General features: G+C 47.1%; 1 protein-coding gene across 1 annotated transcript in view; it reads right to left on the reverse strand.

Moving 5' to 3' along the window:
• The window catches only part of FNDC1 (fibronectin type III domain containing 1), a 68,928-nt gene extending 54,245 nt beyond the window's left edge, over positions 1-14,683 (reverse strand). Inside the window, exon 1 of the mRNA XM_050315700.1 lies at positions 14,614-14,683. Within this exon, the coding sequence (XP_050171657.1) occupies positions 14,614-14,683 (70 nt within the window). The remainder of the gene's footprint in view (positions 1-14,613) is intronic.
• Positions 14,684-17,410: the final 2,727 nt, after the last annotated feature.

The following is a 17,410-nucleotide window of genomic DNA, read 5'->3' on the forward strand; positions in this document are numbered from 1 at the left end:
TCTGTTTTAATTTGGGATTCTCTTTGATGCATCTTTCAAGGTCTTGATAGTATTAGCTTGCTTACCTCTGAAGTACTTGAAGTTCTTCATCTGGTGAAAATAATTTTATTTCTGGGGGATTGTTCTCTTCGATATGGCTCAACCGTATCAGCCCGAGGTACTGTGACAACAACTAATAACATAAGGATTTTTCTCCCTATGCAGGACAGAGCCACAATTCTGACTCCAGCTGTTCCTTCAGAGTCCAGAAAACAGAGGACAAGAGCACAGTTGGATTAGGTGGCATCATCAGCAGAATTAGGCTTACAGCCTTTAGGTCTTTCATAACAAATAAAAGTTAAACCTATAATATTTGAGTAAGTTTCAAGTGTACGTACCCGTAGCCTCCTAATCTTTGTTCACTGACTTCAAGTCTAGCCTTTTCCAAGCTTAAAAATGGAAGGGTGTAAGGAGGGACTCAACCTCTCTGGTACTTCAGTTTGACCCAAAGCTCCCTGGCTTCAGTGGGAAACTCTATTTTATCATGCCTGTCACTGGAAATTTGGTTTGCAAGAATGGAACTTACTGCTTTTACAGAAAACCAAGTTTATAGCAAAGCTCACCTATTTCTTTTACATCAACAAAGAGGCATGACATGAGGTGTCAATGGACCTAAGAAAGCCATTGATTCCAAACAATTCTCTGTGTATCCCTTCAACCCCTCATCCTCAGGACAGAGGGGATATTAGTGCTTTTCCCCTGCTAACACTGCACTACCTCACAGAACTCCTGGCTGTCTCAGCTGGCAGCTCCTGTGACACTCAGACTCTTCCTAGTGGACAAGAAACCCACATTCCTTGGCTTCAGTGGATATTCAATTGCAGAAGTAGCACAAATAGCAATTTACAACATCTTAAGCCCTGTTTCTGAGATAAAACAGAGCCTAAGGATGCTTTAAGTTGTGCACTCTGAATTTAATCTGACTGCAATCACAAACACAACAAAAATACAGGATAAAGTTAAAACCAAGATTGTTTTCCTCTAGATAATCCTTGTGCAGACTGCTCTCTAGCTTTAGTCAGAAGTTCAGTAAGTGGAAAGAAACCTGCCTGAGAAAATCAGAACATGAACCCACACCAAGCAGCTCATGCCATGGCAAGACACTCTATGGAATACAACACACCCCTTTAAAGAATGTGACTTTCCACGCTGTGTTCATGACTGCATCCATCCATCACATTCTTTTCACCTCCAATTTGTTCTTGCTTCCATATTCATGTTCTTTATTTACTCTAAATCAAGGTAACTTCTGTGTTTTTGACAGTCTAAGATGAAGCACATCTATTACCTCAAAAGCATGTTAGGAAAGTAAAGAGCAAACATAGCACTTCCACAAAGCTAAGAGTCCTACAATTTTGATTAGTCTCCTCTTTAAAGTAAGGGATACCTGACTCATACCGGGTTTTTTATGTATATTTTTGCTGTCAAAACAGGTAAGAAAAATACACTGTCCATTGAAGAGAAGAGGTGGACAGCACAGAAGAAAAACCCACCACATAGTTCTGAATATTTGGCAGTCACATTTTCCCTGGGACATCCCTGACTTCCACCTGCATGCATGCACCATTCTCACACTCTCCTCACAGCCACCACTACAAAGCCTGGGACCTTTAGCAGCATTGGCCCTGGATGCACACTTTAATCAATGTCAAGTCAGCCTGCTGGTGTCACAGGAGGTAACACTCCCTAGTGGAGAGAAGTGTGCTTTAAGCCCAGTTCACATTGCATTCTCTAAGTGCGGGAGAAAGTAGAAGAAGAAATATCCCGAGAGATTCACAAGGCTGCAGGATCCCCCTAAGCAACTCCATGGCTCCTCAGAGCAGACCTAAGGGCACCCACGCATCCATGTGTCACTGGTTGCCCAGGGCAAACTCATGGGTTTCAACAGGCCCTTCCACTGCAAGGTCCTGGAAAGCAGGGCTCCACTTTGCTCTCCACTACCCCAGTCTGCTTGTGCCTCAAACATTTTGAAGGCTGTCAGGGGTGTGGAGATACTGTAAGTGCCCCTTGGAACCCAGGCAGGATTTTGGCTGCACAAGCCATATGAGCAGCAACAGTCTCATTCTCCTCTTAGAACTTGGCAATTTTGTCTACGACAATAGCAGTCATAAAGATAATACAAAGCTTGCACCAGGATGGATATTGTTCCTCTCGTAAAGTACACTGACTTCCATACTGCGAGCTGCCACTTCTGAGATATAATCTCTACATGTGTTTCTACGAGAAAGAACCGACCCGTGGTACAAATGCACACGGTAAAATCCACCATGGCAATAGGAAGAAATTACACTGGCTGCTAGCGCTGCTCCATTTAACCGAAATTTCTGATGGTTTCATGAAAACATGAAACAAGACAAAATATTTGCTCAGACGGACTTAATCTCATTGGTTTGATCATATATCGTAAAGCTGCCACTGAGGAAACGTTTTCTTTAGAGATTTCCACAAGAGGGACAATATGCAGAGCTTTCTTTAGGTTGAATATGAAACTGATACTTCTCCACCCACAGCTGATGTTGACACAGGTACAGCTAGATGGGAAGAATGACCAGACGTACAGGATTACAGGCCCACAAATGTCCTTCCCCCCAGCACTGAACCAGCATGGAACTTGCACATTGCCACTCTGCCCAGACTGGACATGGATCCTGGTTCTGGGAATTACTGCATTGCAGCCTACCCACATTTATTCTCACCCCCATGCAGGCTTGCAAATGAGCCAGATTACTCCCTTCTAGCTGAACCTCAAAGGATGCCCACAGGCTAAGTAGTAAAAAAGAGGGAGTATTGTTTCTAGGCTGTCATGCATCCCCTTCACCACTGCTCCCCACGGCCTGAGTGAGCTTTGAAGTGGCTTGGCAGGGGACACAAGTCAGAGCCGGAGCATGCGCTTCTGTGAGCCAACCTCTGTCCTGCTTCCCACAGGTATGGCCATAGGTCTCCAGTAAGGAAAACACATCTACCTAAATTGCACTGCTCGTTAGGAGGCTAACTAAACCGTGGCAGCATCTTTATGCTGCACACCTGGATTACTTCTTGCGAACCTAAATCTTCACTCCATTGCTCTCTTTCAACATCAGTGGAATCTTATTAAAATCAGTGGCATGTTACAGAAGCAGTCAAGTGAAGAGCGAGGTCCTGCTCGTTCAAAGGCTGAAGAAAATGTTGTGTATCATTTTCCTGATGGGAGATGTGGACTAGGCTTATGGAAAGTCACAGCAGGCAGCACAGTTCTCTTTCTGCACCAGCTTTCACTCCAACCTCATCCAGCAGTGGTTACCCACATCCATAAGGTACAAAGCTTCATATGCTTAGTTCAGATTATTCACTTTATATGAGAATTTTACTTTTAATAAAATACCCCTATTCAAACACCCAATTTCCATCCAAACTGCTCTCAAGTATTGGCTGCTGGACCTTTATCCTCAAAGCAGGAGTAAAATGTTGGCTTACTTTGTATTGGTTTGTGTGACAGGTTGTGGGAGGAAACTGACTCTCAGACACTTTCACCTTTACATCCCTGCTCTGACTAATCTGTTCATCTTGGGTGCTTTAACACTCAGCAGATGGATTACATCAGTCATTTGTGGACACAGCAACAAGTGATAACCAAGCCACAGCTAGTAAAAACTCATGGCTTCAACTGTTATTTAGATACTTAGGATTTTGAAAATTCAAAAAAAAATGGGTGATTTTCACACACACAGACACACAAGCAAAAAAACCCAAAACTAAAAACAAAAACACGGGAAAAAGATGATGAGTAAGATATTTCTGAAATGAAGACTGGGTTTGAATCCAAAGTGTTGGCAATCTGGATGTTGTGGCTCTGCTTTTAGTTCATTGCTTTATGCATATCACAGACTTCATCAAAATCATCCTCAAGCATCATACTTGCGTGAGGGGAGGTTGGTTTACACCTCTTTTCAAAACCAGCTCAATATACCTAAACTTGTTCCCTTACCTGGTAAAGTAGCACAGATTTTTTAATCTACTGGAGATTCACATGTTTATTTAAAGTCTTTCCATTCCATCTCTAGCTGAAGTGCACGTTCAAATTTCCACTAGAAACTGCCAAAAATGCCTTAGACTCACAAAGTCAGAGAGTAGGAATTCAGGCTTCATCATGCACTGAAGGAAAAAACCCTTAAAACTCTTCATTTTTATTTCCCATTGCAAACCTTTCATAAATCAGAAAAGTTAGCTTCCTGAGGTAAAGGTTTGCTGAGAACAAAACACAGGCTCACTATTAACCTCTGCTCTTTCATTAATAGCTCTCAAAGATTAAGTTTCTTCACAGAGATGTACATTGGAAAATGGACATCCCAAAATAACAGTGTCTTTGTTTCTTCCTCTCCATGGAAAATGCAAATAAAACCACTGTTATTTATCTACTTGTAATATAAAACTGTTCACAATTCATGTCTTGAAATAATACCAGTCCTGATTCTTCTAAATAACTTTATTCCACATTATTTATTGTAAAATATCTTTCAAAAAAGTATATACATAGCTTTGTACCCTAAAAGGGAAGCTGGTGGCACACACTCCAAGGCTCCTGAAGTGCAAAACTCCTACATACTAGGTAAAGGGCATGTCAAGGAAATGGCCAGAATAGTATTATTGCTATTCTTAGAAGCTCTGCATTAGGTTGGGCTCAGATAGGCACAGATCTTCATTACTGATAAATTACTTTCTTTTTTCATTTTGCTTCCAAAAAGTAACCTTCTGCAGCCATACTCGAAGCAATGTCTTCATGCAAAGCCCTGGGCTGTTTTACACATTATAGATAGTTCTTTCACAGCTGAGCAGACATGACTGAGACACATGGCAGCAGCCACTTGAATTCATCACATTGTGGTCTGTCGATACCTAGCTGGGATAGTAGGCAAAGATTTTACCCAATTAGTAATTAGTAATGAAAAACATCTGAACATAAGCACTCACACTGAAGATGCACTCACAGCTCTGCAGGTTTGTAAAAGAGAATCTATGCCATCTTCCTTGATTTAGCCCAGTTCAGAGTAGTGAAGTTTTCAAATACCAAAACACCCATCCGGCATTTCCCACTTCGCTTATGAGCTCTGAACCACCCATCACCAATGCTGGTGACCTACAATGAAGTGATGATAAACAATAATTCCCCCTCTCCTTAACCCTACAGCAAGCTCTTGATGAAAACCAACCTTTACTTTTATGATAGTAATATATTCTACTGTCACAGGGCTTTGATTAGATCTGCATGGCACGCAAGGAAATGTTACTCATCGGAGGAAGCAGCCCTGCAGTGACAGCAGAGACAAATTCCTAGCTTGAATCCCTGAAACCACAGCCAGCTGCTCGGAGCAAGGCAACGACAGTTGCACCATATTACAAGTACCTTAAGCAACTTGCTACCATTTTCTGGGTTGGCCATCTGCTACCATGCAGTATCATAAACATTTTGTTAAAGCTGTAAAGCTTCCTGAAACAGTGATTTCCTTCCATACAAAGGGCCCCCAGATTACTCAAAAGCTCCTACAGAGCATTTCAGAGTTTCACTATTTGCTTTCTCAGTTTTTATAGGAACTGCTTGTAACCATAACAAAATTTTGAGGTTTTGAAAAATATATTTATACAGCACAATCAGTAAAAATACGTATTTGCAAAAAGCCCCGCTTGCTGAAAACACCAAATGGCTCCTTTCACATATGGCTAATTTCATGGAGGCTCCTATGTTTGGATTCACAGGTTCTGTTTCTGCCACCCTTATTGCAATTATTAGCAGCTTGTTCTGCAGGAATCCAGTCTTAAGAAAACACTTGCTTCTCCCCAAGGAAAACAACAAATAGAATGGTGGGAATGTGCTAAAAATAATACCCCCTATCTTCAGGCACATCACCTTCTTTCAGAAACATCCATATTAACTCATCAGATTCTCTGATGCTCACCCCCACCAGACCCTGAGGTCCCTCAGTTATCTGAGTTCTCACTTCATTCACCACGGGGCTGAATCCTTCCTCTCTCCCTGTTAGTACTGGAAAAGAAAATCTTGTTTTCTCTTGTACTTCCTTCTCCCTTCCCTCCGTCAACATATACATGGATGGTTCCTGCCCTCCACTCCCAACTGGGAGTGTGGACACCACTCCCTCCCAGACACACTCCCACAGCTGTGCCCACACCAGCCTGCCTGTGACTGCCCTGTGCTAGCACAACATGGGACAGCTGGCTTGTCACCACCACAAGGAAAGACTTAAGCCAATGCAAAGCCATTTCTCTTTTAACTTCACTAAAGAGGTGGTCAGAAACCTATTTCCATACTTCCAAGGTTTCACACTCATTCCCATGTCACACCATCAGCTGCAGGTTTCCAGCGCAACCTCCATGGCATGATACCAAACATGACCAGAACTCCACAATGTGTCATACCACTCATCCCTCCCTGAGGGTAATTTAAAACGAGTGTTTGCAAAGGTGTCTGGCCCTCAGCAATCAGCACTTCCAAGGTGCATGGCACTGGGACCTGCTGGGAGGGCAGATGAGGAGCACATATGGTCTCAGACATCTTGTGCCAATAAACTTGCACTCAGCAACTGAAACCCAGCAGATCTGACCTGATAGGGAAGGGTTTTCATGACAACATACACAGTGCCTGCTGAGCAGTCAGCCCCCTGACTCCCATTTAAGCATGTGCTCATGCCCTTGGAGGACTGGCTTGACTTACAGTAGTCACTAAGAGCGAAGAACAGGAGGAACTCAGTGCCCTGGCACAGCAATCATCACGTGGCAAACAAAAAAGTACATTACTATACACATCCATCATGAAAATCTGGCTTGCTAACATTGCTGTTTAAGGTTTCGACTTTCTAGGTTTTCAATACTGTTGCTGGGTCATCTCAGAAGAGCTTTTTTTTTCTGTTTAATTTCATTTTCTGTTGGCGTTTTTCTTTAGAAAAACAGCAATATTGCCTCTATATACATTCAGCTTTGGGCAACTGACAGAAGATATCAGTCATTACTTCTTATTTGAAAAATTTGAAGTAGAAGAGAGCAGTGGCTTAGGTTGGGCAGTTCTTCAGCATGACAGCATGGAAAAAGCATTCAACTAATTTTAATAATGGCCAATGGAGCTCGGGAAAGCTGAGATGTCACTTTGAAAGTTTGTCTCAGACCTACAAATGAAACCAGGCCTTGTGATCCACAGTCCCCCTCCCCAGTAATATGACTTCAGACACTTATCAAATACATACATTAAAAATACATGTAAACTGAAATCAGTCTGAAGTCTCAGTCCAGCCAAGCCAAATGGAGCCTTTCCATCATTGCCATTTGTTTTTAAATTGTTTATAGCACCTCTGCTTTGGGAGACCAGAATCATCAAACCAATGGCACAGCTGGGACGGAGGCTGATGCAAAGCTTAGCCGACACAGACAGTTAGGCTGCAAACACGTAACCCAGAGCACTCACTCCTGCAAAGTGCAGCAAGCCTTCAGCCAAGTCACAAGATCGCTGTCAGCTTCACACTGCTACAGCCCCTTGGTGCATGAGCTGCAGGGCCATCTGCAACACATCTGATGCTAAAGACCACACAATTATGTCACCAAACTCAGCACGGCTTCAAAAGGTGATGAAAGGGAAACACATGCGGGCTGTGTGAAAGTGCAGCTCAATTGCTCATGCAGGGTCTAGATTCTGATGCCATTAGGTATTTCAGTGGGGCTGCCACGTGAAGCAAGACACTACCCAGCAGGAGCAACAGCATCTAAATCCAGCTCTCCGTCTATCTGGCTACAGACTGAATCCCGCAGTGCTCTCAGAGCTTCCCCAAGGTCTCGGCAGCAAAGGCAAAATTAAACACTGGCTTCCCAAGGGTGAAGACACAAGGCCTGGCTATTTCTCAGGCTGCCAGAGAGGTGGTAGGGGTGAGCACTGGGTGCTGCTCCCATGCTCCTCTCCCTCGGCAGCAGGAGCACCCAGGGGCTCTGCAAGGGCTGGCCAGTCAGGTGGCAGGGCTCAGGCTGGTCACTAGGTATTGTGAGCCTCCAGCCATGGCAGCACATTTTGTCAGTCACATCCGCTGCTTTCCATAGCGAGAATTTTAAGGCAAACTCAGTAGTTGTTCCCTGTTTCCAACTAAACCCTTCTGTACCTTCCAAGAACGCCACTCTGAAAGAAGGGATTAAGCACTTCATAAGAGAATACCAAAACAAATTATGTTGACTATTCAATTTCTCTTATTTCTGTCTCCTTTTTAAAGACAAGGAAACACTAACATTCCAGCTCCAGCAGTCCTGCACTTTTTTCCAAAAAAAGTTTCAGCCAAAGTATTGCAGTCAACTATACAGTAAACATGATGACAAATAACCATTTGAAGAGCTGCCTCTTATTTTACAGCAGATGTATATATTAAAAATGACTGACTCCGCCAGTGGAAAAATAATCAGTTTAACACCAGAAGAATACAACAGTCGGAAAGATTTTCTGGAACCAGAACTGTTGCAAGATGCCCAAGAGGACTTAATAACTATGTAATAGTAAAATAGCTGCACTGGAACAGTGAAATATGAACACACTCTATAGTCCTCAAAGAGTAATTTGCTCTGTTTAATGAAGAACTGATTTGATGTTAACTGAGTTACTCACTAAAGAGGGGTGATTTAAAATGCACACTTCTCCAGACCACTTTTTAATATGTACATAGTTAAATTTGGATGTAACTTTTATGTTTTCTTCCAAGACGAGGAGAAGCTTGGACTGTCTTCCTTACCACGGGATTTCAGTATTTCATCTGATGTAACTAACAATTTCTCTTTGTTTAGGAAAAGCTCTCTGTTTAGAGTACACAAATTCTACAGGACTTGTGTCTTTCTTCCACCCTTTCTTGCATCTCCATTCCTTGGGACTATTTGCTTTAAACACACACCCACTAAATGCAAGCACCTACACCAAAAAGGTGACACCCGTGCCGGCTGATTTCAGAGGCACTGAAGAGTGCTCAGCTCTGACCACAGCACAGGGACACAACACAGCCAGGGTACACAATCCAACTTGCCATTTGGGAAAAGCTGCTGCATCCCACCACACAGATGTAATTTATGAAAAGCTAACAGCGGGCCAGAGGTTATGAGTTCCACAAGAGTGAGGTATAGTGACTGCTGCTTGAGAAATGTACACTTTAACCCGGAGAGATTTTAACCATCCTGAAAATGCTGTGAGCAGTACAAAACATGCTGAAGTTTAAAGATACGTTTGCAGAAACTCTGAGGAGAAGAGAAGACCTTATATTACATCCTAAACATCAGTTCCAGGGAACTGGGGAGGAGGAATTGCCATCTGTAGAGCTACGTGACCCAGAAGCCATCTGCCTTTGGAGGGCAAGACATGGGAGAAGAGGTCTGGACAGAGGTGGGTACCAGGACCCCCTCCAGGATGAAGGAGGTAGAGGGAGCTCAGCTGCCTGCCCAGGTCTTGCTGGATACCAGAAGCACATGAGCTGTCAGCACAACCTCTCATCTCCCCAGGCAAATCAAGACCACTCAATGAAGGAGACACTGTGTAAACACTGATGTTGCTCTTGTTAACCTTGCTACTGGTATAGGAGTTAAGCACTTAACCATGTGGTCCACTGTGGAAAAAGTTTCTTTTCATTACAAGTTTGTCTAAAGTTTAAAGAGGAACCAGGGAAACGGGACACTTTCCAGGTGCTTGTAAGTTACCCAAAGGAAATGAATCCAACTATTCATTGGATGTGCTGCAGGCAAATTCTGCTGGTGCCTTAAGTAAGAACAAAAGTGAGAGCTGGGATCAGATTGTCAGTAGTCCACATAGCCAGGTACACGGGCAGAGTAAAATTCTGCTGGTCCAAACGCCTCTTTCATAAGAGGCAGGCAGTGGAAATGAAGGACTAAACCACACTGCCCCTCTAAATCCCTAGACATCCAGGGTGTGGAGGAAATCTTGGAAACGTGTGTCCCAAGACTCAGAGAACAGACAGCAAAGCAAAAGATCTCAGCAGTTCTTATTTTTTTTTTTAAATCTTGTGCTATTTAAGCCACTGTCTTGATCTTGGCAGTGCTTATTTTGGCACTGCAGTTTGTGAACATTCAACACAGACTGTAGGTTTTGCAGCCAACAGTGCAGCAGAATAAGCAGCAGTATAGCAAACACATATAACAAAACATAAAATGTGATTTCAAAGGCTTTATATTGGGTCATGCATAATGAAGGATCTTCCAGACGACCTCCCATTTCCTCAAGACACCCATCGCTCCTCTACTGCCCTGAAAATGTAAGCCATACCACTCCCCAGGGACTATGGTGTTGGTGTGAACAGAGCCAAAATGCAAGTTCTTAACCCTTGGGTTCCTCATGAGACAGACAGAAAGGATCTCCCCAGCTTCAGTATCTGCTGCTCCCTTCTGGATTTCACTGCCTCACAACCCAGCAGTTCATCCCTGTCTCTCATGCTGGGCCCAGGTATGGACTGCAGAGGCGAAGCCATCTCTCTCATCTTGAAGAATAATGAAAACACTCATAGTTCCAAGCGAATTAAATTTCAGCTGCATTCAAAGGAATAAAAGCAATCATGTAGGGTGCAGCACACCGGTGAAAGTGCTGCTGCTTTAGGGAGCTGTAAAATAGGAAAGACACGTGGCAATTTTAGGGGTAGAAAAACACAGCAGGGAGTGCTGATAACTGCCTGAGTGATGAGTGCAGAGTCTGCATGGCTGGGAGAGCCCTCTCCAGGCTGCATAAAAGTGTGGTACACCTGTAGCTTGGGGGGGAAAATGGAGCTTCCTGAGAAGGTGGCACATCAATGTCCAAGCCATTCCCTCTGTAGAAGTGATCGCTTCATCTGCACAGTGCATTAGGTGTCTGCGGGAGGCATAGCTAACATCCATTCTCCCTCCTCTTTCCCAGTAGAAATCTCAGTGCAACAAACGGTACATGTTCTCATGATACATGCACGCACCTAGCTATGGTTCACTTGGGCAGGAGAAAGGGAGAGTTAAGGGATACTGATTTATGAAGACAGGTAACTCAAAGAAAGCAAGATAAGCAAATCCAGACATTTCAAAACTAAGAGGGGAAAAAAGTGTTGATCTGGCTGCAGAATTTTGCATATTTGGGATCACATCCAGGCTGCTAAACACAGATTCACTCTAGAGGTCTTTGGTCAGGAAAAGGTTCCAGTCATGATTATACCTGAGCTGCAGCAGTAAAAATTTAAGAGACCCAATGCCTCATGCCAGCACATCCAAATACCACTTTAGCCACACTTTTGAGCACTTCCCCAGTCACAGAGAGAGATGGGTGACATAACTCCCAGCTAAGAGAAACCATGGGATCTAGATGTGCACCAGAAACTGAGCCTGGTGGAAATACTGCTGCGCTTCACTGATATCAAGGTAACAGCACACCTGCAGCCAGAGGCAGACAACCTGAAGCAGACATAAAGTCCAAACTAAACTATCTTGAGGCTTAGAAGCCACATGTCGATGTCCTGCATGAAAAAATATGTCACGTGAGCACTGAATGTGCCTGAGCTATATTAACTCACCAGATCATACAGACAAAATCCCATTCCCCCTGCTGGCGTATCTTTGTCTTGCTGCATGATCTACTCAGCCCTCCTCTAATTTCTTTCTGCATAGATCAGCTTCTGAAAGCATCTTCTTAACCATATGTCCAGCCAAAATCAGTTCGTGTGCTGTCTGAAGAGCTGGAATTACAGACTTGGACGGCACAAGAGCTTTCATACATCTGACACGCCCAGAGGCTGGTACAGAACTATACAGTTAAGACCATTACAGTACTGTCCTAAATAAATGAGAAGATACATTCCTTAGAGCTAAGTGAAGTGGAAAATTCTCTTGGAGACCCTTCTGCTTTCTCTGTTTATGTCAGACAGTCTAGACAAAGAGGGAAAATGAGAGTTAGTGCTGCTGTCAAAAAGGCTCTTGCTCCAAGCACAGCCTTTTCTTCATGTTCCTCCCAAATTTCTCCCACTGGCCACAGGTGGTGCTTGAATATTGTTTGTCTAAGCAACAGAGGTAGGTTTCTACAGGAGGACTGTTTTCTGCAGTCACTATCCATCCTTCCAGATATGGGATCTGGCAGAAAGCAACAAATCCCTCTTGGCAATACACAAATGGGATCTGCCCTCTAAACTGGCTACTGCACAGCACCCTTCTCTTATGCTTCTTTGGCCCAAGGGACTGCCCACAGCAAGCCTGGGCAGAGGCCTCACACTGACTTTCCACTGTGATAAACAGAACACAGTCAGTAACAGCACCAGCCGAATGCCAGATCCTTACTGAAAGAAAAATCTTTCCTTTCTCTCCACAGACAAAAATTGAAGGACTTTTTCCTTCACTGGAGTCCCTTTGCTGAGCCAAGGCAGTCTCCCCATCTCCCAGACATGGCACTTCACAAACGCTCCAAAGTGCAGAGTGGCTTTGCAACAGGTCGCCTAGACAGAGCACATGGTGGAAAGGCAGGCAGGACGGGACCATTTCAAACAGAGCTAGAAGATGAGAAAGCAGGGCCAAGGGCAGCAAAGTCACTCAGCAATAGCTTTTACCTCTTGAGAAAGGACTCCGGATCCCACCAGCCGCCCTGCCTGAGACTGCACTTGTTCAGGGCACAGTCTGCATGTGCTGGCTTATAAACTACTCTCCAGACTGCAGAAGGAAAGTGGTGCCCACTCAATGTCGCCAGCACACCACTAAGGGTAGGGAGCATACATGCAGCCCACATTCAGTCCTGTACAGCCACTCTGGGGTTAACAGTGCAGTATTCCCACTCCAGCAGGTTTTGGTGTGCTCCAGAGTTCCATAGCTGGGAAGCACGCAGAGCTCTGCACAGCGCTATGCCAAGACATTTGTGTTTGTTCAGAAATTGGCTTGTTTTTTACAGCACACTGGTGTGGAACTGCAAACAAGGAAAGACTATATGGATATTACATGCAGAATTTTCAGTGAAGTATCAGAATCCCCAATAATCACTTTATACTTACACAGTCAAGGAAGCAAGAGCCTGCCTGCCCTCAACAGCTAATACTTTTTCTCAGAGACTATGACATTTCCTATGGATGTTTCCCTTGCTAGCAGAACACAAACTCCCCTACTCCCTTCCCTCCTTCTCCTCTGACTTGCCGGCAGACAGCCCCAGAGATCCAGTTCCCCCTCCATTTATCACTGCCACAGTGAAGCGCTATTACAAATCCACTTCCAGGAGTGTGATCCCAGGCTTAACCTGGACGGGCATAAGAAATTATGGGAAGAGAAACAGCAGTTCCAGGTTAAGCAGATCTTTCCAGTTTGTTTAGCTGCACACTAAAACTCACCAGGAGCCACAGGGGACACGAGGTCCTGGGCCCTGCTGTCCAGCCCAGAGCTGTGGGGCAGGGTGGGGAGCAGGGGAGGCGAGATGCTATCGTCCTTGGCAGGCTCCCCTGCAAGTACAGCACGGGGCTGGAGAAGGGACAGCCACCAACCACATCGAGAGCCTGAGAGCAGGTGTCCCTGTATCGCCCTGGCTACTGTGACACCAGCAGATACAGTCTGGTGCTGTAATCCCTCCGTATGTCCATCTATACCCTGTCTTTAGCCGTGCTCTGGTGCAGACCTCGTGGGCACAAGCTGAGGAGATTCGGGGTTCAGCGCTGCCTGCGATGCGAACAGTGCGGCGGGGGCTGCGGTCATCGTACCCTGCTTCCACGAGGAAACGGATGGGGCAGATCTGCCACCGCTCCCCACAACCCCACCTCCAGAGCTGCTCAAACCAGAGGCTGCGAGCCCGGGGAACCCTGACAGCAGCGGTAGCGTCGCCCAGGCTGATAAAGGGTCCGATCCACAGGACTCTGTTAAAGGCTCCGATCCACAGGACTCTGGCGGCGGGAACGAAGAAAAGAGGGATCTCTCCTGGCTTCCCGGGGAGCTGCAGCGCTGGTCTGCCTGGTGTCAGTGCCGCTAACCGCGCCAGCGGGGCTCCTCCGCAGAGCCCAGACGGGACGATGGAACCAGCACGGGGGTGCCAGAGGGAAAAAGGCGTCAACGGACTAAAGGCAAGTGGGAAGCTGCCGCCCTCCGGTGCCCTCTGCTCACGCTCGTTCGCGAGCGTCCCTGCAGGCTGCAGCACCGCGCCCAGCAGCTGCCCCGGGCTCAGCCAAGCCGTAGCGGGATAACCCGCGCAGGGTCCCAACCGGTCTCCGAGAGCCGCCAGGGTCCTGTAGCTCTTCGGTGCCGGGGCTTGCCCCGCTTTGCAGCCTCCCTCCCCTCTCGGGTCTCCCTCCCCGTCTGCGGGGGGCACCGACAGAAGAGCCCGCACAAACCGGGGGTAGGCAGCGGCAGGTGCCTCTGCCGCGGAGCAGGGGCAGGGAGGCGGCCCGGCTCGGTCGGGGTGACCCCGCGGTGCCAACCGAGGCGCCTGTCCCCGGGTCGGGTGGGGGCAGAGAGCGGCCAAGCCGGGCATCCCAAAGCACCGGGTCTGCCGTCAGCGCAGCGCCCCGAAGAGTCCCCCCGCGCCGGGCACACCTCCCCATCCCACACCGCCGGGCGGCGACACGCGTGGGACGGGCAGCTCCCGCGTACCTGTGAGGGCGGCGGGCAGCAGGGCGGCCAGGAGCAGCAGGGCGGCCCAGGGGGCGGCGGGCCCCGCCATGGGGCCGGGGGCGCGGGGCGCGGGCGGCGGGAGCGGCGGGGCGCGGAGCTGCCGCCCGCCCGGCGAACGTCTCGGCGGGGCTGCCCCGCTGCTGCTGCGCGCCCCGCCGTCTCCTCCTCCCGGGCTGCCGGGACACTGCAGCAGGGCGGCCCCGAGGAGGCGGGCGCCGGCCCTCCGCCCCCCGCGGCGCCCCAGCCCCGGCCCGCCCGACGCCCCGGCAGGGCCGCCCCGGCCCCCGGAGCTCGCAGCATCCCCGGCCTTCAGTGCGCGCACCTGGCTCCTGCAGGAAACATCTCCCCGGGGAGATGACGAGTCTGCCCCTTGGCATCTAGGGGGATTTCAGCTGGCCCACGCGTGTTACACGCTCTCCGTGCTCCCTTCCGTCTTGTCCCCCGTTGCACTGTGCCCTCCCAGCTGTGGTGGGTATTCAGCCCTGCGGGGGCACAGAAATTCACATACAGCACAGAACTTTCTGCACAGGGTTGTCTTCCCTACTTCACATCATCTTTTGTTCTTTCTGAACTTCCACCCCACATCTGGCCAGGGTTTTTGCTTCAGTCACCTTGCACTGGAGAGATGCACTGTTAGATCTACAAGGCACTTCTCCAACCAGAACTTGTCCAGTTCTTCCCATAAGCCCCCGACCCATATTCCCATCTCCTTTTTGCTGCATTACTGAAGGATATTTTCATAACCATTACTAATAGGTCATCTGCTGTGGAAACTAAGCAAAAAACCCAAACAAACAAACAAAAAGCAAACTACATGTGCTTTACAGTTCTTGCCTACTGTGAATGGAGAGGTAAGATACAAGAGTTTCTGCAAGTACTGGGAAAATAAACATCATCTTTTCTGGGGAAAACAAACAGACCAAGCAAGCAAAAACACAGTTCAAAGAAAGGCAAATAACACAGGCAGGCTTTGCACAGGAATCTGGATGCTGCTAGCTCCTCCCCTGCTTCTGCCCAAATACCTGCTCTGGTATACTTCTGCAAAGTCCTACCTGTGGGACTGTGGGACTATGGGACATGTGCCCCCTCCAAAATCTCGGGTTACATTTCTGCTGCTGGACATACCTGCTCCCAGGACGCTGGCCCTACATGCTTCTCTGGCCCTCATGTCCAAGCTGCTTAGAGTCCCCTGCCCACAGGAGAACATCGGTGGTGTCTCCACTGGTAATCAGCAGGCACACAGTATCCTTTGTGCTCTAGGTGTTACATATGTGCATTTTCATTGTTTATGGCATCCAAAATGAGGTGAAGACAGTGTTAACTGGTAAGATGAATGTGCATTCATATCACAACACTGTAGGCTGCATACCCTGGAAATGCTACAGTGGGGTGGTGTTGGAGGGCTCTGTGGGACACAGTGAGCCAAACCAGGCACCTGCTCATCCTTACTGGGTATGGGGCAAGCCCCGTGGGTTTTGTTTCAAAGCCAGGTGATCACTGCATCACATAAGGAAGCCTGGGATCAGGCTAGGACTGGAGCAGCAATGCACACGGTAGGGACTGTAGTCCAGAACTGAAGCAGGGAGCCACACTGTGACAAGCAAAGGGAGTCCTGAGTTGTGGGGGTCTCCACATACTGTCTTTCACCACTCCTGGAATATTTCCTCCTAGAACTTGACTGCTACAGCCTGGGAGAGGCTTTTAAAAACAAACCAGCATACCAAACAGGAGTCTCTAGATGACAGGGTTTTGGAGAGTTCGAGTTAAGGCACATTCTGTAATACATACCCAGCAAATGTAATTCTGTACTACCAAGCAATACTGGTAACGTTCTGCTCATTTTTCAGTATACCCCTCATTGCTCTGAGTGGTGTCCCTGCTGCATGAGCATCACTGTTTCATTACAGAGTCACTCCTATTGTCTTCAGTTCTGCCCTTACTGAGTGGCATTCTCAAGGATGTGGCTCGCGATGCAATAGCAGCAGTCATACAGTAAGGTACTGAGCTTATCTAGCCTTTTGCATGGTATGCCACCTGCACCCTGAGTGCTACTTTGAAAGGCCTTTTCTGGATTATGAATTAAGAACTGACGTCGAACACTGGCTGGTTAAAAACATGCAACTCTCACATGGGGCATCAGCTGTTTCTGAGAGAGGGCACACCTCACTAGCAAAGCATGATAGCTAGAGGAAAAAAGCCAACCAAAACCAACCAAACTGAGAGATCTGAATATTTGGGTCAAAAGTTTTAGCAAATAAACCTAGGAAAAGAGTCTCTGTTAGAGTCAGGAATTGCAGGATCACAGAAATCCAAATCCTGCCTATTATCTGCTGCAAGAGCCATTCTGTATGAGGAAGGTATTGCTGTACATGGTGGCCATTTGGAAATTGCAGTGGATGTAGTCAGTGGAACAACATGGCTGTGCCAATACTCCCTGACAAGGAGCTTGCCCTTGGGAGCAAATGGTGCCTGGCAAGCAGGAGGCACAGCCTCAGCATGCCCCTCCAGCACCCACACATCTCCCCTCATCCCCCAGATGGTCATGGGTGGCAGAGGCAACAGAAGGGACCCCCCATGGGAGCTGACATTGCTCAGCAGGCTCAAGCCTCCTTGCTGCTTTTTAAGTCATAGCTCTGAAAAGGGAAAAACCACTACACTTCCCAACTGGAGGCAAAACAGTATATAGATGTATTGTAAAGGGCAAATCTTTGAAGAGTTCACAAATCTGGAAGGGTTTTTATTTTTCTCAGTTGTTTCTTCATTGCTTACTCTGTGC

Source organism: Myiozetetes cayanensis, unplaced genomic scaffold (assembly GCF_022539395.1).
Source record: "Myiozetetes cayanensis isolate MyiCay16 unplaced genomic scaffold, myiCay2020 scf2-11, whole genome shotgun sequence".
NCBI lineage: Eukaryota > Metazoa > Chordata > Aves > Passeriformes > Tyrannidae > Myiozetetes > Myiozetetes cayanensis.